General features: G+C 40.9%; 1 protein-coding gene across 8 annotated transcripts in view; it reads left to right on the top strand.

Moving 5' to 3' along the window:
• The window catches only part of dachd (dachshund d), a 116,199-nt gene that overhangs the window by 42,804 nt on the left and 47,514 nt on the right, over positions 1–25,881 (top strand). For 4 of the 8 annotated variants that reach the window (XM_069663005.1, XM_069663003.1, XM_069663002.1 and 1 more), the window contains exons 2-4: positions 15,046–15,161; positions 18,123–18,203; positions 24,939–25,091. In XM_069663005.1, coding sequence (XP_069519106.1) covers positions 15,046–15,161; positions 18,123–18,203; positions 24,939–25,091 — 350 coding nt within the window. The remainder of the gene's footprint in view (positions 1–15,045; positions 15,162–18,122; positions 18,204–24,938; positions 25,092–25,881) is intronic. The other 4 variants (XM_069663009.1, XM_069663007.1, XM_069663008.1 and 1 more) reach the window with 1 other exon arrangement.

Below are 25,881 nucleotides of genomic sequence, written 5' to 3'. Positions count from 1 at the left end.
CTTCACCACGGTAACGCTTCTCTTCACGCTGTAGCATCGCTTCCAGCGGCAAAGCTAAAAGCACACTCTGGCTCGTGCTGGCGGTCTCGGCAGCAGCCTACTGGGAACACACAACCCGAAACATTGCATAATAACTCCTTCTACAGAAAGTGAACTTGCTTCTACAGTCGAATGTGCGCTCTTGATCACTGAAATCTCACTCCATTAGTGCTATCTGAAGTTGATGTATCCCAATTATCATAATAAGATCAGCTTGGTCCCATACTCCATGGGACTCCAAGCTCTCTCTCTCAGCCACGAAATGATCAAAAGGACTTTGTGAACTAGACCCAGAGTCCCAGCTGTGGGCTGATTTGTTCAGTAGTGGTGAAAAAAGAACTTTAATTGAATATGATGTATTTCTTTTTCTTCTACTTTTGGGCGTAGAAGAGAACAACAGAGAAATGCCAGCTTATCTTATCTTGGCTAGATATCGACCCAAGATTACTTTTCTTTACTCAGATCACCGTTCAAGACTTTAATACAATTTAATGTTTGCCAAGCTGCACCCCAGTTAAAGATTTCCTCTCTGTGATGCCAGCAGCATGCTCCACAGGTCGCCCTGCGTCCCCCCGCACTCCTCCCTCTTTGTGCAATCATTAATACTGTCAGCGCAGAGCATGGGAATGACTGTTGTGCGGCTATCCCAAAATCCTGCTCCCCTCCCGCCGTCTGCACACACACTGTTTGACACTTATGTATTATATGTTTATCAGTCTCTAATGAAACACTGACAAGTTCTCCGCACAAGGGAATCTGTGTTCCATTAATAGCCCTTAAGGAAGCTCGGGCACTCACAAAAAGGCTGGTCCTATTGCAGCTGACAGCAGAGGGGCCCTCAGCCGCGGCCCCCTGGAGAGGGAAGATATTAAGCGTTAGCAGCGTCTGCACTCTCTCCTTCTGTCTCTCTGTCATTCCTCCTCCCTCTCTCTCTCCCTCCCTCTCTCTCTCTCCCTGTATGCATCCGTCTCCCAGGGAAGTAAAAGGTGTCTCATCCTATTTCTGCAGGCACACGTTACTTGACCACGCTGTTCGGCACGGAGCTCGACAAAGAGAATCGTGTCAGTTAATTTGTCAGAGAGTGTGTGTGATTGATTTATTCATCTACGGCTCAACAAATGTTTGTACTGTGATGAATCCCCTGAACCGTAATTTACTGCAAATTAAACTCAGACCTCTAATGACGCACAGACATTTATGCACCTTTTGATTAGAAAACACTGCTTATATGGAGCTTTTTAAAAACTATTTAAAGATGCTTTAAGCAGAAAAGTTAACAAACCAAACACATAAATCAGTATTTCAGCATTTGTAGCAAATTTGTAGATAATTTTTTACCGTCCATTCCTTTGTTTTTGACAGCTTTTTCTTTTTCAGGTCCTTTTCAAATTTTGGACCTTTTATGATTTTGGTGTATCGGAGGTGATATCTTTGATTTTAAACCCACAAATCATCTACACTTACTATGGAGGCACGATATTATCAGCACGATATCGGTGTCGGCAGATTTGGGCTTGAAAATTACCGGTGTTGGATTATCGGATATTTTCTGCCGATATTTTCCGCCGATAAAACAACGCTTTAATTCTGCCTAAATGCTGTATAATTCCCTAAGAAAAGAAAATGTTACATACAAATAAATATGGCATATAAAAATAAATAAGTACTTTTCTTATCTTGCCCAGTGAACATTTTAAAAAGCACTGTATTATGTTATTCCTGCATCTGCCAGTGGGCCACTACACTAAGAGAAGGCATGATATCAATTCCACCACAGGGGAGACTCGATGTTCTCTGCAGTTACGTGGAAAAAAACACGTGCCTAATATATCGGTATCGAAATCGGCAAAAATGGTTTGAAAATATCGGCATATCGGATATCGGCAAAAAATCCAATATCGTGCATCCCTAACAATTATTATTACAGACATCCAGATGAATCATCCTGCCTTTTTACTAGGGGCACTGAAAAAAATCGATTCATGTCACAATCGCAATTCTTAATTTCTAGCCGTGAACCCTTTCCGGCTTCCGTTGTCCAGCAGCGAGTGTGTCGGTCCTGGCTAGTCAGTCGCGCCGCTAACGTCAGCTAGCTCTCGGCGTCGTCGGTAATGTACGGGGGAAAAGCCTTGACCGATGCCCGCAAAATAGCTTTTTACCTGCGATGCGCGGACCTCTCGAGCCGCCCAGTCATTGGTGACGTTCACCGCTCACTACATCTCGTACGCCTGGCAGCTTGAGTCTCAAACGCGGCATGACGCACGAAAACGGAGTTTTACAGTGTTATTTGTGTGAAGATATTATTTTAAATGGCAAGATTGTGAGAAATACAGAGGTAGCTAGCCTTATTTGAGTTCAGGTATTTCTTATTTTGCAAAACTTGAACTTGTTTTTCTTAACATGTTACAGTTGAAGTCGAGTACAAAATAATGTTTTACTTCAGCAAGTTAATCAAAAATACATTGCCTTTAGTCTGCGGTTTACATCTGTGTATTCACCTCATTGTGTCAAACATAAAAGCTGCAGCATCTTGAACACATTTTACTTTAATGTCATATAATAATTTGCCAGTGCAGTTTTCTTAGCACACAGCAGACTGGAGTGAATCCTGACATAAGCACCTCTTTGTAACAAATACAGCATTGATTGTGAATCGAATCGAACTGTGAGATATTGAAAGATTCACACCCTTAATTATTACCTTTGTTTCAGCCTTTTACACAAATGCACTTTAACTGTTTTCAGCCTCATTATGTAGTTTCAATAATTCTTTTTCCAAACGTGATAACCCCTTTTCGCCCTCATCTTTTCTCACAAAGCTCCTCCTCCCACATGAGACCTGTGATCTCTCCATTAGAACGTGACAAAACATTTGTTCTCACCACATATAACGGTCTGTAACATCCTCTAATGTGATTCACAGTTTATTTGCAAGTCCGTCGCCGCGTCGAACAAGGGGGTTACGGGCGCGTCACACATACGGAGCATTTTAAGCAGATGCATCTGTTCGTGGCTACCACGCTATGATTAGTTTCCAGAGCATTTGTGAGTGTGTAAACCATCGGCGACACGGATGAAATATAGCCTAGGTTCACTGGGAGTGCAGGGAGAAGAAATGTACCCCATCTGTAATACACTGTGTAGACTAATATCAGCTCCTTTTCTCTGATATTGCAGTGAGATATCGATCTGGTAAAATTGTCCCATATTGGAGCTGTCTGTTGTGATATTCATCATGCTGTCACCTCTCCCCAACACCTACGCGTTATTAGAAACCCGGGTTTGAAGAGGTTGAAGGGTTTTAGTCTGCGAGATGTAGCAAACAATTCATCATTGGAGAGAGAGAGAAGAGAGGATTCAGGTGAGGTGACGCTCGGGTAAGATTTATGTCTAGTCAGGCTGTACATTAAGAATTATATCATCAAGCGAGAGGACACCAGCAGCTTCTCTGCTATCTGCTGAGCAGGCCTATTTGCTCTGCTGCGAGGCTTAAATGGAGTTTTTTTTCTCTATCTCTTATAAAGCTCTTAAAAGACGTTTAAAGGAACGCAGCGTCTCGCCCCAAACAGAGTTATTTGTGAAACTCTCTGCAGCCTGTCGAAAGCACTTTCTACGTACGTGGGAATTTCACTTCCCCTGACGTTATGTTTTGCTCTCCATGCCAGTCACTCGTCAGGAAATAAAGCTTGTAACTGGTACGTGCCACCTTCAATTTGGCCCACTTCAGGGTGGGACTCCAGTTTGAGTTCCTGTTATTTCCTGTCTTTGCTTGTAGTGAGGGATTCTTCCGGGAGGATCAGAGAGACGAGCACAGACGGAATCCAATTCTTCCGTGTCTCGCAGAGGAGTCGGACTTTGATTCGTCTTTAACTCAGTACAAATGCTCGTCTGGGAATGCGCAGGCTGGGGGCTCCCTCTGAAGTTCTCTCTCTCTCTCTGTCTCTCTCTCTCTCTCACGCTAGGCTCTGCTCTGTTAGCCGCGATGTTATTGTTGTAAACAGCATTTAAAGCACAGCTGGCCAAATTGATCAGGGCTTGCGTTGGAGTGAACTCGAGCAGCAGAGAGTGGAGCTGCATAAACAGGGCTGCTTGTATCTAAATATGCAAACACTCTCCCAGCAGCCTGCACTCGGGGGAACAGACACTGTTACTTGTGATGGGGAAACAGTGAGAAACAGGCTCCAGCCCTAACCTTTCCATGTATACAGAGAGAGAGAGAACATTTCTCCTGATTATGTAAACATTTCTTTTCCTCCCTAGATCATTTTTGGACTCCTCCAAGTATTTACTTTTCATTAATTATTGAAAAAAAGAAAAGCAGGGGAAAAAAAGTGGATAAACAGTAGATAATTTTTGTTTAATGTTTCACACAGGATTCCAATCCTCAGTGCAATTAATGCTAATCACCGCCGTCTTCCTGTTTAGCTTGAACTCGGCGTGTTTGTGAGCCTCTTCTGCTCCTTCCCTCTGCTTTTTTTTCTTCCTCCTCCACCTCTGCCGTTAGTCACTGTGTCTCCTCGTGTTATGATTACATCACCCCTTTCTGTCTGTTGTGTCCATTTAGACCTGAAATTAATCACATCCGACAATCCGGTGGTGCTATTCCCAAAGTTCAAAAGCTTGAGTGGTGAGGGAGTGATAGAGGGGGAGAGAGAGAGAGAGAGAGAGAGAGAGAGGGCTGGAGGGAGAGGCAGAACGAGATGGAGCGCATCAAGCATGTTGGAGGTACTTACCATTTGTAGAGTACAGTGTATTAATTGCTTATCGGTTTTTGATTTCAGAGTCGTTTAGAGTCAATCGAACGCATAATTTTCGCAGCTATTGTTCTTTGGGGTTTGTTAATTGTCACCCCACTGGCAGAATTAAAAGCAAATTAAAAGCCTTAACTATTGACTCCATCTGAAGTCACTCTCCACAACAATTTCACAAAACAATGGGGAGGATTAATGAAAATGCAGCTTGATTTCTGTTCTCCAAAGCTTTTTGCTATGGGGAACCAATTAACTACCCTTCAGGATGACTTTCACTTCTAACTGCCGGTCTGTTCCACTGCCAGAAACTGGGATTAATTCTCAATTAATCCCTCCACCAGAACAACTCTGCCTTTGTCTGCTGGGGAGGACATGAGCAGACAACACCGAGGTTACCCCGAGCCTGTTTGCAGGAGGAACTCCACCCCTCCTAAGATTGATACACCCTGTAGACTAGCTCTTCTCAAGCTGAAAATAAGAGCCATTAAAAGGGAATGGTTGACAATGATTTTTGTTTTAGGATTTTGAGCTTTATTAGCCATGCATATTAATGAGTCAATTAATTCCATTCGTCCTCGCGAGTGGTCTGTTTGTTTTTGCCTGACCTTTTATCTTAGATGCGTTCACGCTCCGCTTGCTTTAAGCACTTACTCCATACTGTGTTTCCCATAGCCTCACGTCCAAAAAGGGAGTTTTTATGTGTTTAGCACTAAGATTCTCCCCCTCTCTCTCTTTTGTTTTCTCCCTGCAAGTCTCCCTCTCTCTCTTTTCCCCCTCCAACCCTCCCCCTCTATCTTTATCTCGCTCTTTCTCCCTCTGTCAGAATGCCTGCTGGATGTATTCCTCTCTAAATGTGACAGGAAATATGCTATTATAGCATGCAGAATATTTGCCTGATGGGATTTGCAATAAAATTACTACATTTCCCTTCCATTAGGATCTCTAAAACCCCTCTCTCTAATTTATGATTACCCTGGCAAAAAGACATGTTATATACATAAAGACTAAAGTAGCCCCCAGTCCACATTTAGCCCGTCCTGCTTTCAGAGTTAGTTGAGAGGACAGGAGAAATAATTGAAAAGTGCAGCTGGACTGTGTACAATCTTGTAAGGGATGCCTAGAAAATGAGATTAATCAGCGCACAGACATTGTGCGGAAAAGTTTGCAGTGAATGCCTGACAGTCGTGCTCTTTCTCTCATTTCAAATGTTGGCAGGCTAGCAGGCAGCTCCAAGGGAAATGCGCTCCTTTCATACTTGAGTAATTGATGAATTGTATGCAATATGCAAATGAGAATCCATAAATCTTATGAATGACAGCTTAATTTATGTGAGCCTTAATGAATGCAGGATTAGATTTTAATTAAATATCCTCAAAGGCACCCTGACTGGGTAAGTTTTTAAAGCCTTGTTTTGAAGACTTGTTTCATATGCATCGCAGTTCATGAAAAAGAGAGATCAGTGCGAGCGGTTAGATGAAATTTCCTCGCAGTTTGAAGATAAGACCTGTTCTGTTTTGCTAACCAAAGGCACTTGCAATTAATAAATATTGGAGCAAAATCATATCTACCAATCTCATTTAGGCTTTCCTGGAACTGCTCGTTCTCATACATTTGATTAACTGCATTTACTTTAAGCGCTATCTGATTTCTAACATTTGGTACAGTATCTTTTTAATTAAGAGAATCATCCATTAGGCATGGAAAAGTCAACCAATTAGGCGTTCCTCATCAGTTCCCGTGATGTAGGAAGTCTGCTTACTCATTATCACAGGCTGTTGATGTGATACTAAACAATCTTGGACTCTGTAGTTATGTGAAACACAATTATGAAATCAGCTTTTAACATTAATGATGCATGGGAATAATCAGCAATTTATCGTGTTTCAGATCTTTTTTAGATACTATTTCACAGCTGAGCGCCTTCAAACAGCTCTAATAGGATGTGATTACACGAGTTAGCTCTTTGTAGCCGCGCTGCAGCGCTGCTCTCCTCCTGCAAGCCCGGCTCTTGGTGTCATGACTCCCCGGCTTGAGGACAGTGACTGGCTCCACGTCCGTCTCTGTGATGGTCTCACCCAGCATGGTTCTAATCAGGCCTGAGCCCAGACAAAGGCACCAGGAAGGCACCCACTCTCCCAACTACTACTGATCTCAACCCTGCACATTAGTCCACACAGGGATCAGAGCACAGACAGCACTTTAAAAGGGGTTTTAGTGGGATTGATGCTAACTCTCTCCCGCCTTTGATTTCACACCATTTGATCTGTGATATATTGTTCCGTAACAAAGGTTCACAGTTTGCAGGCGGATGCAGCTGTTCCTACCCCTAATAAATAAAAGTGTGTGTTTTTTCCCCCCTCTCTCTCCCCGCACTCACAAACTCGCTGTAATCCAGCTATCTAGATCAGATAAGCGCCGTGTGGCTACCTGTGCGAGGCGGTGTTTGACAGGTGCAAGGGGAAGCTGATTGAGATAATCCAAGAATAGGTTCAATGCAAATACAGATACAAGATGAGGGTGAGGATAGATGGTTGCATGAAAAAGATGGATGAGTGAATACATTCCCATGTATCACACTGTGACTCCGAGATTATGATCATCACAACCAATAGACTGCCAAGGTCAGCAGGAAATATAAATCATCTTTTTTTCCCCCCGTTTGGTTGAAGGCAACAGATATACCTGTCATTCTCACAGGGTTTGTTTTGTCAAATTACTGTGGCGTTTATTTCATGTTTCTGTTGTGTAATAAGTATTTTCATTAGACATTAAATAGACAATTTATTTTTAAGATTATGTTTTGGACTTTTTTTCACCTTCATTGACGGGACAGCTGAGGAGAGAGGAAGTATTGGGAGGAGAGAGGAGGGGAATGACATGCAGCAAAGGCTGCGTCGAGGCGCCTGCTCTACCCGCTGAGCTAAAACAGCCCCACAACTTATTTTTTAATAATAATTACTAATTGTTTGATCTATAAAATTTCAGAAAAGGCGTAAAAATGTCTGTTATTTTCTTATTTTTTATTCTCCAACACAAGTTGACATCCCTGATTTACTTGTTTTTTAATGCAGACCAACGAATAAGAGATACATAAAAGCACATCTGCACATTTAGGTGTTAAATCACCAAAATAAAAGCCTTTTCTCTTTAGAAATAAATCTAAATATTCAGTTTCACTTATGAAATATTTGCCGAATAGTTTTTAACTAATGTCAGATATTTAAAGGAGCAATATTTTTTGAATGGATATTCTCATGTTCTTCATGGGTTTTTTTGGGGTGTTTATTGTTCACAGTGAAAAAGGTGAAAACTGCATAATTCCGTGTTTTTCCAAAATTTCATGTTGAAAAAGGTCGCCTCTGAAATGGGCCGTTCAGAACAGCTGCAGGTTTCTACGTAGGACCTTGCTCTCGCTGAAATCGACCAATCGTCATTCACCGTAATTCACCTCAGGCTGCCTTCTTGCTGTAGCTTGTAGTCAAGTTGTTAAGATCTCAGCCATTCCGATACCTCCTGGCTTGTACGTATAAGGCTGAATAACCGATCTTAGAGCAGCCATGTTTTCATGTGTTCAACTTTGACCGCATAGCCCCTCCCCCATGTGGCGGAGTGGCCGCACTGCACTGTCACTCCAAATACCGTCAGCCAATCGTGGCTAAGGTGTAACCTTTGAATGGCAAAACGACTTTTCAGGAGGAAGGAGAGGTAGAATAATGAAATAAATGTATGTATACAATTTTTTAAATGAAACAAACTTTACCAACGTGAATCAAAAACACGTTAGAGTAAGAGAAAATTGATTGCATAACTAAAATATGTCCCCATTAAGGAAGTATTAAAAAAGAGACCACCCTAAAGTAGAAACATGTAGATGAGTAATAAATCACTTCTTAGTTCCTGCTCTGTCACTTTGCATGGGCGGGGATCTGTGTTATCTGTGCTTCTGTTTGCTAACATTATTGTGCTGGGAACTGCAGAACTCGTATATCACATTCAAATCAGCTAATAATTAAAGAGACGTAAATGTTAGTACTGCAAATCCACAGAAGCAATGAGTATTTATTTTCATTTCTGAAGCCTTTGAGTTTGATTGTTATCCTAGAACTTGCATGTCAGTCACACAGCTGCTTTTTTCTTCAAAGCATGGAAAACAAACAACAGAGCTTGTCTCAAAAATAAGTAATTCAAAGAATTAAAGTCAAACATTTCATCCTTTCGCCTCAGCAAACCCTCTTATCTGATCTGTGGGGAATTTAAATTGGTAGTAATACACCTCGGCCATGTTATCCCTGTCTTTCAACAAACACAGTTAACCTCTCAGGGGAGCTGCGCGCATATTGTTAAACTGTTTGATTGACCCAAATAATAATAAAAAAAAGCAGAAAGTCAGCATATTCAGGCCCCTGATGGTCTGAGGCCTCTGGATTTCTGCCTGACCTGGCACTTAGAAGGTAAGAAGCTGCTTTGTTTTATCAATAAGACCTTGTTTTCATGGCTGGTCACCACCCCGGCAAACCAATCAATGGGGCATGCTCCGCTATCGCTGTGAGAGAAATGAAAAATAAACCCCAGATAATCCTTCAGTTAAAAGGTTACTCAGGGCGATAAAAGCTATTTTGTTAATTTATTTACTCTCTGCAGTGGAGAGATAAAGAAAAGGAACAATTAGGGAATTCTAGGTGAGAGATTTTAAAAGGGCAATGACATTGGGTTAATATTTTATAAGGTCTGATTGGCAGAGACCTGGAGAGGCCTTTTGTTTACACAAGCCCCAGACGGAATGATTCACTCGCTTGTTTTGGCCGACCGAGCGGAAATGGAATAAATATCTCCATCCTTACCTTTTAGAAACGTCAAACAAAAGACGGAGATAAAAGGTTAATGGCTCAATCATAAACACCAGGAAACAATATTGCGCTCTCTCTCTCTGCAAACTGGACTCACTATTGACATAATCAGGTTGAATTCCTAAAGATATCCGAAGATGGGAGGAGCAGACGATTTCTGTGTGTAACTAAATCCACTGAGGGAGTGCGCTGGCTGGGGCTAAACATTACATTTGTGGTTTCAATTGATTTATAACAGATCATAATCACTGCATTAACGGCGTTCTGGGTAATAAGATCTCAGTCACTGCTTCCGTCGACAGAAAAGAGTCTGATAGGGAGATGTCAGAATTTTGCAATGAGATCAAAAAGCGTCCTGATATCTGATGCGATATTATACCTCTTATTATACCTATCACCTCGTGTTGGCTTCCTGTAAACGGGGTGAGAACGTGAATTTAATTATTGTGCTTTTATTGCATTGTAGCGCTGAAATTGGACTCGTGTGGAGTGTATTGTTGGGCCCCGTGTAATCTGATTGCCTGCGCAGCGTAGTGTGTTGGATAGTATCATGTTCCAGCCGACTCTGCTGGGTCAACACACGGCCGGGCCATTAAAGGAAGTCTGGTTCAGGGAAAGTTCACCACTATTTTCTTTTCACCATGGTAGCCAAACAAGAAGAGAGAGAGAATAGATGTGTAACATATTTGTGGCCCCGGCCCAAAGCTGGTGGGGCTGATTTTGTTTCCTTAATTAAAGCCAGAGATATGAAAACCCAGAGTATCTTTAGTATAAATATAAACAAAGCAGGGAATAAAACTCTTCCATGTTTGACCTCCAATACAAGAATAATATTGTCCAAATAAGTCCAATTTTAAACCCAGAGCCTCTTATTTTCGGAAACATTTCAAAATGAAAAGAAGGCGAGAAAGATTAGAAAAGACAACAGCCGAGAAGAACCTAAAATTCCAATCATAAATCCAGTTGTGCTTTTTTTTTTTGCAATAATGGCCTAGTTTGGAGCAGTTTTCTGTGCCAGGCTATTTAGGGAATCAGCATCTGCTGCTTGATAAATAGCCTGGCTCTTTTGTTTGAGGCCAGGTTGAGCTCCTCTCTGGACCCAGTGTGTTAGCCTGGATGGCTCCGACCAATGCAGATCTGCAGTCTTGTTAGCATGCATGCTGCAGCTGGAGCATCACGAGGAACTGAATCACATCTAGTTAAGAAATATTACAGTTAAAGATATAATGTGGAAGATTTTTATTTAAATAAATGTCTGTTAAGTCACTATCTATCGCCGAATGAGGTAACACAATGGTGATTGAGCCTAGTTAGTGACGCGTTTTCCGTCAGCCAGCAGTGGTTGGTCTGCCAGAGAGGGTAGGCGGAGCTAAGCGACTGCTTTTCCGGTCTCCAGTAATCTACTAAGGCTGAACAAACAAAGAAAAGATGGATGACTACAGATACAACTTCAAAAATAAGTGAAAATCCAAAGAAAAAGATACAAATCGACGCTCAGATGAAGGCAAACAGTCTAAAAAGGAAAGCGGCCGTCAGCGAGGGCGAGGACGTCTGGATCTGCAGGAAGTGCACTCCTGCAATTACGCCAGTTTATCACCATGAGGTGCCACCAAAAGAAAACAAAACTGAAATCTTCCACTTCAACTACATGAATTTTAAAACTAAATAAAAGAGGAAAACAACCGTAGTACACCTTTTATAAAAGAGTGTGTGCTGTTTCTTTAAATTCAGACACCTAACCTCCAACACCTCTGAAAGGCCTTCCTGTTTTTCAGAGGTTCCCCGGCTCATGGCTCCTGTTCTGTTGGTGTATTGCTTTCATGGCCGGCCAGTGTTACAGTGTGCAGAGAGTAAAGCCGAAATACTATCCCTATAAACACACAGTCGTGTTCTCCAGCAGCCTATCTAAACATTACCTTAACTTAACTGGGTCTTTGTACCTGGGTTCACATCCTTTGACATGATCTAAGGTTGATGTGACATTTTTTTTGTCCATTTGAGGCCCTTTTTGCTTTTAGTATTGTTGGTAAAAAGCCTTTTACCCATCACATACCCTCTATTGAGGTCTTTCATAAATAATTCAGCCCGAGTACAAGTGAAAGTGATGACAGCAAAACTGTGTGCGATCTCTCCCTCTCATAAGATCAAAGAGGTGCTTCTATAGAAATAGGAATTACATTTCCAGACGTTCCCAGGTCGAGCGAGCACTCGTTTCTCTTTCTGCTCGTCTCTCTCTTTTCTTTTTCTCTCACTGCCCTCTTCTCACTTTCTGTCACTCGTCCTCCCTCTCGCTGCTTCTTTCTATCACTTCTGTGTTTTCCCTTCCAAAGGGACACAGTTGGGTGAAGGTCTGCTTTTAGTCCCTAAAACCTCGGGAGCCTGTATATGAGAGAGTCAGCACATTGAGACAGATAGAGCGAGTGCACTCTATTAGCAGGACTGAGGTAAATAAACCTCACAAGACACGGCTGAATAAATCCAACTACTAAGGCTGTGTGGTGTCTGAACACAAACACTGCATCACTCTGTGGATACTGCCTTTGGGAAATGTAGTGAAATGTACTGTAACACAAACAGCCTCATATACTGTACTGGGTGATAAAATCCAGAATGAGCCATCAATGTTTGAAAAACTAGACTCATTTAATTTGAAACCTTTGTTTGTTCTAAGTAGCTTGTAAACTTTTTTATTAACCCTATTAGTCAGTAATCACATTGATACAGGAGTGTAACTACATCTATATGGATCGATTATAGACCCAATAATGAAGGATTCAATATCTTTGATACTATGTAAAAATATCAATCCATGTCATCATCTTTAAAGGGGGGGTATCATGGTAATTTCAAGCTTCATATTTCACCCTGTGATACCTGTGGAGTAGCTTAGCATAATTTACAGTTTTAAAAAAACTCAAAAAAACTATTTTTTCTCAAACTGGTGCTCTGTGCAGGCCCTCATACAGCCTCTGCCTGACACGACTCAGTCAGCTCTGTCTCTTTAAGAAACCCTGTCCCTACAAGCCCACTTTCTTCTGATTGGCCTGCTCTACGAAGGCTGCTTATGCTGCACTTTGTGACGTCACAAAGTGCAGCGTGTAGAAAAACTTGCCATTCACAGCAAGCTTCAGAATTAGCTGAGAATTTTACCTACAGATTTGAAACTTCACCTACACTTAGAATGGACATCCAACACTGTAAAATTATGTCTTAAAAAGTGAAACAGCATAATACTTTTAAGAAAAGTCGACCGATATATCGGCGGACCAATACGATATATTTCTTTACATTAAAAAGTTTTTTTTTTCTTCATTTCCGTGTATTATGTGAGTTGATAGAATTGTAACCATACCAAACGGCCTCATGATATCATCTCATATAGATTGCAGGAACCTGAATTGCATCAAATAGAATCCATATTATATTGTGCCAGACTTCACAATGTCACCAATTATTACACGGCTGTGTTAAATACTTGATTCTGATTGGTTAATTACGACATTCCGAGGTCTGCTATTTCTCTATAATAGACCGTTGCTATGAAGAACAAACCGTTGCTAGGGATGCGGCTCTTATCGCAGAATCTGTAGGACTAACTCTAATGATATCAATCCGCTGAAATAAGTCAGTTAAATTTGACGTCGGTCTGTTTGCAGAGGGAAAAAATAGACGAAAACAGCGGAGAGAAAGCAATAAAGGTTAAACGATGCAAAAACTGAAGGGTATAACAGAGAGATCTACAAAATTAAAACAGTAATATAATCATTTTTAAGTTACTAAAATAATTTCTAAATCAATATTTAGTGTCAAGTGATTGATTTGTTACGTAAATAGCCGTTTAATAAGTGGGATAATGTATAGTGAGCGGGTTGCTGTCGGGGTTCCATTACCCGCTACCCACTATACATTATCCCTTACCTATTGTATTGTTGTCCAAAGAATCAATACAATAATGCATTGTTAGGAAACTTGTGATTTGAAACCCCCTTTTTATAATTCATCGGACTCAGACATAAGTTTGCCTACCAACAAATTATCCAACAAATCATAAATACATAAAAAAATAAGTTACATTTTGACGATTCCTGTAACCACAGTCGTGTATCTTACTTCCACATATATTAAAGACCTATTTAGTAATATTTGTTGTGAAAAACTAAAGACTACACAGACAAAACTTGGAAGTGACAACACTGTAGAAGCAAACCTCTTCAAATCTCATAAACAGAATAAAGATGAACCTCGAACCCCGTCTTAAAGGTACAGGACACGATCTCTGCCAACATGCCGTATAATTTACGATAGTTTTTCCTGTTTCCTCCCGTAGTTACAGCACGCAGCGGAAACCCTTTGGTGTTTTAAAGATGGATTAAACTCAGTTCATATTAAAGAGAACTTAGTATCCTGTTTAAGCTTCTAAATGGACTATTGTACGAGAAATAATGTATGAAGCCAATATGTCACCTGTGTCAAGTCACCATAATTCATCTTCTGCTGAGACATCCTGCTCCTTGTTCATAAAGAGCACACCTATATAAGATCGTGGCCCCCTCATTATAAGCTCATTGCATTTATTTTTCTCACCCCGTAGGCTTTTGTTTGTAACTATAAGCCAGCAAAGTAGGTATTGATTGCAACTGGAAGCTGTATTAATAAGCGAATGAGTGAGATGTGTGGAAAGTCAGGGGTGTATCTGCTTCAGAGGCCCTTTTTCTCCTCCACAGTGAGGTGGCACAGTCATTTATCACGGCTGGATCTGTGCCCCTCGTTTGGTGTAATAAAACTCCCCCATCAGAACCGTCCAACAGGTCTGAATCACTCTGTCACACCACCTTCCAGCTAAGGCATGCATTAAATCAAGCAAGCAGAACATTTCCTAAGGCAGCCATTGCCTTTTAATTTCCTGAAGAACCTTAAAATATCATTCATTACCAGAACTACACATATTTGGTTTTTAAAAGTCTCATAAATCAATAGTGGCCTGACTGCAATAATTATAACAAGTTAACATGTAATTTCCAGGCCGAGGGCCGCGCTCTGGATTTTAGCATATGCAAACGAGGCAATTCAAATAGTGTGGGGATATTAATACGGAGGAACAGGTAACGAGGTACGGGTTATGAATTATGCATCAAAAAGTGGTTGATCTTCAATAAAGGAAATGAATTCACCGTGTAATCTAATTAGTTATGGAAGTCTATTATGTTGAGCTGCAGAAAGCAACTGTCCTTGAAAAGAAATTTATTTACAGTCCATGTTAGCTATTTGCAATGGAATTGCATTCTGGAGTGCTCCAAATGTTAACACCCCCCCGCCACCACCACCTCCACCCACACAGCCCCCTCCTCTTTCTGCCAATCTCTCACCCACTTCCTCCTCCTCTTCTCCTTCTCTTCTTGGTGTTTTAGCTCCAGACCCGGCCGGCCCCCGAAGAGGACCCAGAGCGTGACATCACCCGAGAACCCCCACATCATGCCCCACTCGGTCCCCGGCCTCATGTCCCCTGGCATGATGCCACCCACAGGTACGGTTAAATCTCCGTCTGTAGCACTCTGTCATTGTTGCTAAGGCTCTAATCTGCTCTGTCTGGCTCTTTTTTTTTTTTCCCCTCTCTCTCTCTCTTTCTGTCACACACATACACATCCTCTCCCACCACTGGCCTCCCCGCAGCTCGTCCTCGAAATGGCAACCAGTCCAAAGTGACACATGCACCCAACCACCAGACACCAGCCGCTCACTCGTTTACCAAAAACAGATCCTCTGCTCAACCCCCCGGAAACACAAGCGGGGGCCGGGCGGGGGGAGAATAAATTGGAGTGGAGATCTTTTCTCTCAGATTATTCCAGTAGATGTTGCATTTTGCCTTGAGTGCATTCTAATTAGTGCGATTAAATCCACTCCACTGGTATATGTACATAGGCAGTGGTGATGCTAAAGCAAGCTTATCGCCACAAGAATCAACAACAACCGTTTGTGCCCTAACTTAGCCCCCGGGCCAAGTCTTATTGCGACTAATGCTTTTGTTCTATTTGTGGCCTGCTTCATTGTGGCGGCTTTGATGTTGGTGGCTGTAAGTGCTCTCATTTGCATATTTTGCTCTCCTTCTTGATATGTCTTTAATGATATTGTACAGTTGAATGCAGCTCTTTGAGTGCTCACTCAGTGTACAGTACACATTAAACCAACTATTTACTGTATTTTACAAAGAGATAAAACACCACAGCTGGTTTTCCAGTGGTAAACTCGCTGTTACAGTGCACAGCAATTTCAACAGACTTGCAATCATCTTTGTACAACACTGTTAACTGTCCAACTACAACTGTAGCATTTAACAAAGATAAGAGCACCATAGCTGGTTTTCTATGATAATATTGTGATAGTGCACAACAATTTTAATAGACAAGTCTCTGTACAAAACTATTAACTGTAAAACTATTAACTGAAGTATTTCAGTGGTAAACCAGCTGTTAAAGTGCACAACAATTTCAACTGACTTGGAATTATCTTTTAAGACATATTAGTATATTTCTGTCTGTATTAACAATTTCCCCTCTTCGAAATAACTCAAAGAAGGTCACTATAATTTGCAAATAAAAGACACTGAGGGATTACCGTAATAAGTCGCACTGGAATAGAAGACGCAGTCTGTTTTGGGGAGTGTCCCAGAGCGAAAAAAATAAAAACATGTATGCAAGTTATGTCAACACTATTTCATATATTCTTATTTAAAACACATACAAATTACAGCCTACCATCTGTTTCCACCATGTCAAGTTTGCAATCCTGCTAGCTACCGGTGCGGTAGTCGAGCTCAGCCTACGGTGACGTTGATTGTTGTGAGCGTTGATGGCGGCTGCACTGGCGATCATGACAACGCATGTCTGTGACGAAGCTTTAGCTAGATTACATTGTCTGGGTAAAACACCGTAACACAATAAAATAGCCCTCTCTGCATTTTATACTGGTATATTGGTTGCACCAGTATAAAGGACACAGCCCACGTATTAAAAAGTGCATCTTGTACACCAAATTTTACGGTAAATTAAGTGAAAAAAAGAAACAAAAATACTAGGCTCTTTTTTTCCCTTTTTTTTAAACATAGCTCCTTTTTTTTCTTTTTTTAAACATAGCTCCTTTTTTTTTTTTTTTTTTTTAACATAGCTCTTTTTCAACATTCCGTTTTTTATATGACATATACTTTCAAGCAACCCATTCCACTACGAAGTTTAACTTATAAAAGATAACAAAACAAAGTTTACTAATACAAGAAAGAAGCAAAAAACTAAACTATCTTCAGAGCACAATAATTTTAACAGTGTTACAATTATCTCTGTAGTAGTACAGTAGTAGTTAACATTTGTCTGAATTAACCCCCCTCCTCCAAAAAAAAACACATGTGAGTTACACATGAATACAAACAGTGATGGTTTAAATGAACAGGAAGAGGTGTAGGCTGAGGCTTTATCTTATTATACCTACCCTTTTTGTGTAACAGGCAACCCTCATACTACAAGTTATATAAGAACAAAACAATGAGATTCAATTCTTTCATCCAACAAACAAAAGTAAGGCAGCTTTTCATAAACAATAACGTTCATGCTTCAGTTTATATTTCTTTCTGTATGTCTTTCTCCAGCCGGCAGCAGAGCATCGTCCGTGCTGCGTTTGATATTCCGTATTACACACAGATATGACCATCCTTGTGATTCAGTACAATGGAGGCTCACAGGCTACTGCTTTGAACTCTGGGAATAGGGTGAGGTCAGTGGCTATCTGCGGCGTGGTATAGAAGGCGAACTTAAAGGCCGCAGTGAACACAGACGAGGACAATGATGAGAAAGAGCCGTGTTATTTAGTGGAACATAAAGCAACAGAAAAGCCTTTTGATATCATCCCCTTTAAGCCCAGAGGGACTCTATGATCTTGACATTTAGTCGGGGTATTCAGGGGGCAGAGATAAAGTAATTGAGGTTTTTTGGTCTTCTCATAACTGCCTTAAGCTTCCTAACAGTGCAGAGACGGAACTTTTCCTTCAATTTCTGTCGTCTTATTAAACCGTTTATTGTTTTTGATTACAGCATTAAGCATTAAACGTCAGAGAAGTTACAGATTTTGACAGATTAATAATTAAGTATAATTGACCACACGTAAGTTAGCATCTAAGTAGGCGACTAATTGATCTCCCTGTCATGTCCAAATTCACTGATTGATGATTAAAACCCGGCATTGAGAGACTGTCTTAAATAGTTACACTATCACGTCATGTCACATTAGATCATTTTGCAGATGAGTTGGCGCCTGAGCACACACACACACAGAATGTGGGCTTTTCCTGAGGCTTCGCCCGGGCTCCAAGACGCCACCGAAAAGCCACTGCACTGTTTAATTTTGACTGCGGAGGAAGACGAAACCTCCCATGAAATGTTTTGATCACAGTAACATGTTGTGTCTGCAAATGTAATGTACTGTGCTTCTTCTTCTTCAGCTACTTATCACTCAGGACTGGATAACTGGAGCTCAAAACTGGAGCTCAAAACTGGATTCAATTCAATGTCATTGATGCAAGGTGAACACATTGATCCATATTGTCATTTTTAGCTTACGCTGGCCGACTGATTTAAATATTTGATATATAATTTGCTCTATATTTAAAAGAATAGATTGTTTTCTATTATAATGTCTGGAAGACTTGAGTTAAAATTGTCTTAAAGACCCCCTTCAGTGAAAATCAAGTGTTTAACCTTGTGAACATCTCTCATGTGGTGTTTTTCATGTGCTACAAGACATATGAGGGACGACATAAGCAGTCATTGCCATGCTTTTAAACTGCAGTGTACAAAGGACAGGCTGAATAACATGTTTTCAGATTGGCAGGTTTGAGACGTCACAAACCTAAGGAGCCGATCCCGTTAATGGACGGGGTGACGCTGTGCAGATCATTATGTGTAACCTATGGCAACCACTTTGGCGATGTGCGAGTCAGCTGTAACCGTCATCGTCATTTTTGCAAACTCACTACTGACTACTAACGTTAACGTTACTGCTACTAATTACGACATTTCAAGCTAGCTAAGTTGAACAAGTTGCCACTAAATGATGGCAGAGACTTGTTTTGTTTTCGCGACGGAGGGGGCGGTTGGAAATTCGCATTGTGGGCGGGGACTATGCAGAGTGGGGAATTTTTAATGAGGGAGAAGGAGGAGATGCCTTGGGAGGATTTTTACAAGGTGATTAAACATATTAAGCAGAAAAAAAACATATCGGACACGATTTATTATTTCAAGCAGAGCATTTTATTTGTCTTGGAACATGACTGGAGCTGGTCTTTAAATGAATCTAATCAAAATCGTATTGTGATATCAGCAAATGTTGGATAATTGTTGTTATAAAACTTGTGATTATTTACACCCCTACTTTAAAAATCATTAAATTAATTAATAAAAAACACACTAGTTTACATTAAAAAAAATAAACAGACAAATAATAAACACAAAAATTACATATTTGATTGTTGTTGCCATGGTAACGAACCATGCCAAAGAACTGATATTGATACTTATATTGTACCTTGATTAAACTTGTGATTTACACCCGTAATAACAAATACAGGAAGTTCTTTACAATCGTCTCATCTCGTAGACTCAGAAGGCTGCATGGCAGAAACAATGTGGCGTTCCTGACTCTACGTAATCCTAGTTTTACATCTGCTTTCATTTCTTCATACAATAATATGAGACATACACATTAGACAAAGACTTAAATCATATTAGATTCAAATCAATGCCCGTATTCTCCACAGTGGAGAGATGTCTTCTTCACTCTCTAAGCAGACCAGAGAGGCCTCGGTGAAACACATTGTTAACATATGTATCTTTGCCCTTGACACTGCTTCCATTTAGAAAAGGACATCTTAATATGCTTAGCTTTCCATTTAACGAAATACCCTCATATGTGTGTGAAAGCACACGTGTGTAAGTGTGAGTGTCTGAATGCGTGCATGCTTGCGTTCATGCCCTCGGGGTGGGTGTAGAGGGGGGCGGGGGGGGGTTGCGCTGGAGCTTTTCCAGTTGCTGATGCATTACAGGCAGATTGGCCCCCAAATCGGATTATTTGCTGTGGACTGACACCACACTGAGATGACATCTCCTTTAAAGTGGAGAGGGCCTCCACTCACACTCTGGCCACTACTTAAGCAGCAGCTTCAATATAATTCATTTATGTCCTGGATATGGCTTCAACCTTTTGAATAACGCAAGAGTACTGCATTTACCATTAGAGAAATGAATGTCACCTACATCCAGCCGGGGTGCATCCTCTACTTTACTGATAAAACAGTATTTTCTAATGCTCCACAGGCTCGCTGTACGAGCATGTGTGTGGATTCCAGAGAGCTGCTTCTTTCAGTACTGCAGGTGGAGACGTATTGTAATATTTATGTCCCTTTGATGTACAATTAGCACGTCAGCTTCTGGAGTGGATCATCTAATCTGGTGCCACTTCAAGCTGCTCTAAAATAGATCCAGTATGCACCAGGTAATTTAGTGTCACTTCTTTGTGTCTCTGCCCCTCCTCTTCCAGTCCGCTGCTTGTCATAAGGTTAGCGCGCTGTGTAATTGATACTAAATTTGTCATGATGTGGATAGCACAGTTCAAGTGGCGCAGTGTACCTAAGAGTCGCGTTGTTCCCAACCCCAGTTTGTCATCGCTGTGCTGCCACCAGTCCATGCATAAAATTAGGCGGCCATGCTCATTGACATGGAGCGTCTCTTCCCTACTTATCCCGCTCGCCCGATAAATAAAGTGTGTTTTCATTGTTGCCCATGGTGCAGGCCCTAACAGAGATGCAACAGAAACACGGCAGATAAGCTTTAGCTATTTGTCCTTTTTTATATAATCCCTGCTAGAGAAAGTCGTAAAAGTCAGTCTTTTGTGTACTGATGTGAAGTTAATCTGATTTTAATTTAATTATACGAGTTAGTTGCGGAGGGCACAGGCATTGGGGTGTTTGTTGTAAGAATGTTCTGACATTGGCGCAGGTATGGGGCAGCTAGCATGTTAATTAATGATGAAGATCCTGACAATATGCAGAGGCATGACAGCGTTAAGCCAGTCGGCTGCTGCTTCCTTTGCATATTAATAGATCCTTCATTATTATTTAATATGACAGCTGCTCCAAGGGCTACCATCAGACCTTGTCTCTGTTATTTGCTGTTTTGTGCTCCCCATGTGACAGTGCCATGCTATTCTCTATTTGTTAAAATGTTCCCTTTTCTCTTGTCTGACTGGTGTGGCTCTCTACATGCGGCCGGGATGCGCTGTTTGTTTTCTGCTCGGGAGGATTGCGACTCGCAACCAGACGTGCGCCGTCTATATGAGGAAAGTGTGTGAATCTAAAGGTGACTTTGAAAGAATATAAGAGGCAGGATTGTTTTGTTTGCATAGTAATGAATGCAGATTAGCACTGAGTGGGATTGGTCTTGTTGACGTTTAGACTTCTAGTGGCTTAATAGACTTGTTGCTGGGCACCAGCAGCACCTCCCTGGCTTCCTTATTAAATCCACTGTGTGGAGGTGTGTGTTATGTGGATATGACAATTGATCCGCTGAGATGAAACAATTATCAGAACAAAGATTTCGATTTAGGGAGTGTGTCACTTAATCAAAGACAGGGGTGGAGGTTGGAGCAGAATGATGAATGAAAAATGAAGAAGTGATTATTCCATCTGTTTACTCACTACACATTTTATCTAAACCTCTCCTTTCTTCTAGATGCTTTAATTTAATCTTTTTGCATTCTATTTAGTCGTTCTTACAGTATAATCCTGCTTCCTTTAGAAAAAGAAACAGCGAGGACACGCAGTCTGCAGTGCTATAAACCACAGTGTTTCATAGCCAAAGTTAGAGAGCATCAGAAGGCACCACTGCGGCACTCCTTTGAGCGGCACCTGATTTGTGGGGGGAATTTATCACACAAACAGCCCAGAGGTGATTTCAATATTTACTCGGCAGTCTGTTCTGCATACGTCTCATTTGGAAAACAGTTGACTCTTGCCCATTATACACAAATGAAGGCTGACCTTCAGACTGGGCAGAGGCCACATTCATTATGTGGAGAAGTATCACCTTCTTATGAGGCAATGGCTCTTTTTTTCTCTCCCCCTGCTCTGCCTATGCGTATTGAACAGCAAGCCGGGCCCATTGCAAACGAGAGGGGCCCTCGCAGACATGATGTATACTGTACGTCAATATGGTACTGATGTATTTTAAGATGCAAACAAGGCTTTAAATTATATGCACCTCCATGTCAGTGGCTCAGAGTGACTCTCGCCATCTGCCTATCAGCTGGGGGGATGAGAGGGAGCGGGTGCTCACACCGGTATGCTCCTGTGTGCGTGTTTGTCGGTGTGTGTTTGTGCCTCCTGTGTGTGCGCATGCTCGCATGTATCTATTAGAGCCACATGTTCGATTTCTACCTCTCCTTGTACTCGTGTCTCCTCTCAGATGCATGGCTAATAGCTGCTCTTGAGTCCCATCACGGAGACGTGACAGCTTAGTGATGATAAACGCAGACGTTGCCTTGTTCTGCGTCAAACGTAAGGCAAACCTGCTCACACAGTGTAAGCAGCCTCTTTAAAGGGCAGGTGATATACCGTACTGTTGATATGAGTGATTCCACTAATAGGTGCATATCTTTTTTCCTGCCGTGCATCTTTGATTTTGTTGCCGGGGTTGGCGAGAGGACTCGTAGGACTCTCCTGAGACACGTCAGGCCTAGAGGAGCTTTAGCGCTATCTGTCCCTGCTGTTTGAGACCGGCCTCATGAATAAAGATTTCAGTCACGTTCAATACACCCGAACCCTGCAAATACCACAATGACAAACCAATGCTTTATGATCTCTGCAGTGTGCTCAGCATATGTATGTCTATAACCTCACTGTATTAATCATATCAAGTCCATTTTGATCAAGGTGGAAGACCATGTCAAATACTGCTATTCCAGTATAAATTCAGAGATGGCCGAGGAAATGTGAATGATTTAAAATGTGATGTCAGTAGTCCGTTTATGAAAACATCTGCCCCGGGCCTGAGGAGGATCCATGTGAAATGGTCAAAGATATTTAGCATGTTGTCAGAATTTCTCAAGTGATCAGCATACTGAAGACAAGTTAGAATTGCTCTTTTGTAAGATTCAAGCTGCTATGAGACGGTATGATTATTTTTTGCAGTCCATATATCGGAGTCCAAAAGACTTTCAAGGTACAAAAGTACGAACATTTCTGTGGTTACTTTTCTGTAAATTTAAAATAGTTTGTCATGTTTTATCGGCTGTAAAGTCTTTTGTTATCAGCTGTTAAAATGTCTTCTAATATCTGCTGTTAAGTCTTTGAATATCGGCTTAAGTCTTTAAATATCGGCTTATGTCTTCTAATATCGGCTGTTAATGCTTTAAATATTGGCTGTTAAAAAGTCTTTTAAATTGGGCTGTTTTGAAGTCTGATATCGGCTGTTAAATCTTTTAACTTGGGCTGTTAAGTCTTTAAATATCAGCGGTTAAAAAGTCTTCTAATATCGGCTTAAGTCTTTAAATATCGGCTGTTAAGTCTTTAAATATCGGCTTAAGTCTTTAAATATCGGCTGCTAAGTCTTTAATATCGGCTGCTAAGTCTTTAAATATCGGCTGTTAAGTCTTTAAATATCGGCAGTTAAGCCTTTGAATATCGGCTGTTAAGTCTTTGAATATCGTCTGTGAAGTCTTTAAATATCGGCTGCTAAGTCTTTAATATCGGCTGCTAAGTCTTTAATTATCGGCTGCTAAGTCTTTAAATATCGTCTGTTAAGTCTTTAAATATCGGCTGCTAAGTCTTTGAATATCGGCTGTTAAGTCTTTGAATATCGTCTGTTAAGTCTTTAAATATCGGCTGCTAAGTCTTTAATATCGGCTGCTAAGTCTTTAAATATCATCTGCTAAGTCTTTAATATCGGCTGTTAAGTCTTTAAATATCGGCTGCTAAGTCTTTAATATCGGCTGTTAAGTCTTTAAATATCGGCTGTTAAGTCTTTGAATATCGGCTGCTAAGTCTTTAAATATCGGCTGCTAAGTCTTTAAATATTGTCTGTTAAGTCTTTAAATATCGGCTGCTAAGTCTTTGAATATCGGCTGTAAAAAAGTCTTAGAATTGTTGTATTGCTGTTTTGATAACATTGAGTCTGCCATGAAAAAAATACAATTTTGTGTGCAGCCTAAATGTTTTTTTCCTGTAATTAAAAAAATCTTTGTCACATTTTATCAGCTGTTAAAAAGTCTTTTAACATCTTAAAACCTCAATGTTATTACTCATTGGAATTCTTTGATGGCCATACGCTCAACAGGGTGTCTGCCTTGGTAATTTCCTCCCTTAAAGGTCCTGAGAATGTTTGTGTTTTTTTCTGAAAGTAATAGAAATAATATTGAAGTGAATAAATTCCTTCACATTTATAATGGAGCATATTCTTTATTTAATTTTCACACATGGCCCTCTAACTATTGAATACACTCAAAATCCATTTACAAGTGTCAAAGAAGAAAAAATTACTTCAATCCTTGGTACATGGTGTATAGTTTTTTATTCTGCTTGATGACTGGCCTTGACTCTCAGAAGAGTCCCGTTATTATGAGACACCCTACAGTATATAGCAGTGAAGGTATTTGAATACCGATGTCAGGTATTATTCAGGGTGATTAGATCTGTTGAGTACATTAGAAAGTATCATCGAAATACACTCGATGTAGAGATTGTTAAAGACAGTTTTGTGTCTCTATTTGTTGACATTTTGAACCTTTTCTCTCCCTGAACCCTCCTGTGTCACACTGTATCACCATACCTCTTTTATATATACACTTACTGTGTGTATCATAAGTTGTACACACAAAATGCTTGCATCATGCACTATTATCTTGACTGCATCTGTTCCCATCAAGGTACAAATACATCAACATATAGGCGAGGAATATCGGAGTCGGGGAAACATTCATAAAAATCATATGCCGCCACACACACAGGGATCCATCCCATCAGCATGATAACCTGCTGTGCAGATATCCCCTGTCAGAAGATGAAAAACCAAGCTGTGATCTCACAGGCGCTTATTCCCCATAGTGTATAAAATTATTCATTGTTTTATTATTTCAGAAGTCCTTTTCCTTTGTTTTTTTCACTTGCCGGGGCAGGTTTGTGAAAGGTTTTGCAGGTGCAGTGGCTCAGCCCCAGCAGACATGTAGCGGCTCTGTAAGCAGCTCTGTCTCCTCTGCCTCCTCTCTCCAGGCCTGACAGCAGCGGCGGCAGCAGCTGCCAACGCAGCCATCGCAGAGGCCATGAAGGTCAAGAAGATCAAGCTGGAGGCGATGAGCGGCTACCACAGCAACGCCAACCACCATGGGGCTGACGGAGAGAATGGAGACCTGAGCTCCACCGTCGGTGAGGATGCCCTTCACACACACACACACACTGTCGTAAACACAAACACATTTGTACTCACATGAGGAGATGACAAATGCTTCCTGCAAACAGTTCTGAGTGCCTGTGCCGACACACGGACAGACAAACAGATGTAGACTTACTTACTGATCAACACATCCCTCGATTCTCCCTCTCAACATGCAAACAAGCAAAGAATGTTTATACACAACATTTAGATTTAATATATGAACAGAAATAAGGGGTTTGTACAAGTGTAAGTGTAGTGTGATGAATTTCAAGTCCCAACTTCTTATTTATAACAAGTTTTTGTTTCATCTATGAGCAGAACACTCGAGGTAAACGTGCCTGTCGGCTACATTTTTGTGTGAAGGTTCAAGGCAGGTTTTTTTTGTTTGTTTTTTTGGCTTCTTACAAGAAATTGGCAACAATTTATAAAAATGTAAGAGTGTATTATTAAACTGATAAATATCTGTTTTTATCAAGAATCATGCAAATGTTTAATGTGCCAACTTTGGCAAAGAGTTCATGAAACTTGTTTGAAGAAAAAAAAAAAATCTGAACGATCACTTTAGTCTGAAAGGGGTATGTCCTTTATGAACACAATAGCTTCTATCTTTCATGGTTTGATAGTTATAAAGCTAAATATTAGTGTATTATAAATTGGCTAGGGCTGAGCAATTAATTAAGGATGGGTTTAAGCGACTATTATCTCATCTTAAAAATATATTCTTTCCATTGTTGTTACTGGCACTTGGTCATAATGCAGTACTATCGCCAGACGGTGGCT

The sequence above is a fragment of the Semicossyphus pulcher genome, unplaced genomic scaffold (genome assembly GCF_022749685.1).
Source record: "Semicossyphus pulcher isolate SPU_LCO1_2020_fin unplaced genomic scaffold, fSemPul1.0.p SCAF_15, whole genome shotgun sequence".
Lineage (NCBI taxonomy): Eukaryota > Metazoa > Chordata > Actinopteri > Labriformes > Labridae > Semicossyphus > Semicossyphus pulcher.
The sequence above is the reverse complement of the archived record's forward strand: the minus strand, read 5'-3'. Positions and strand labels throughout refer to the sequence as shown.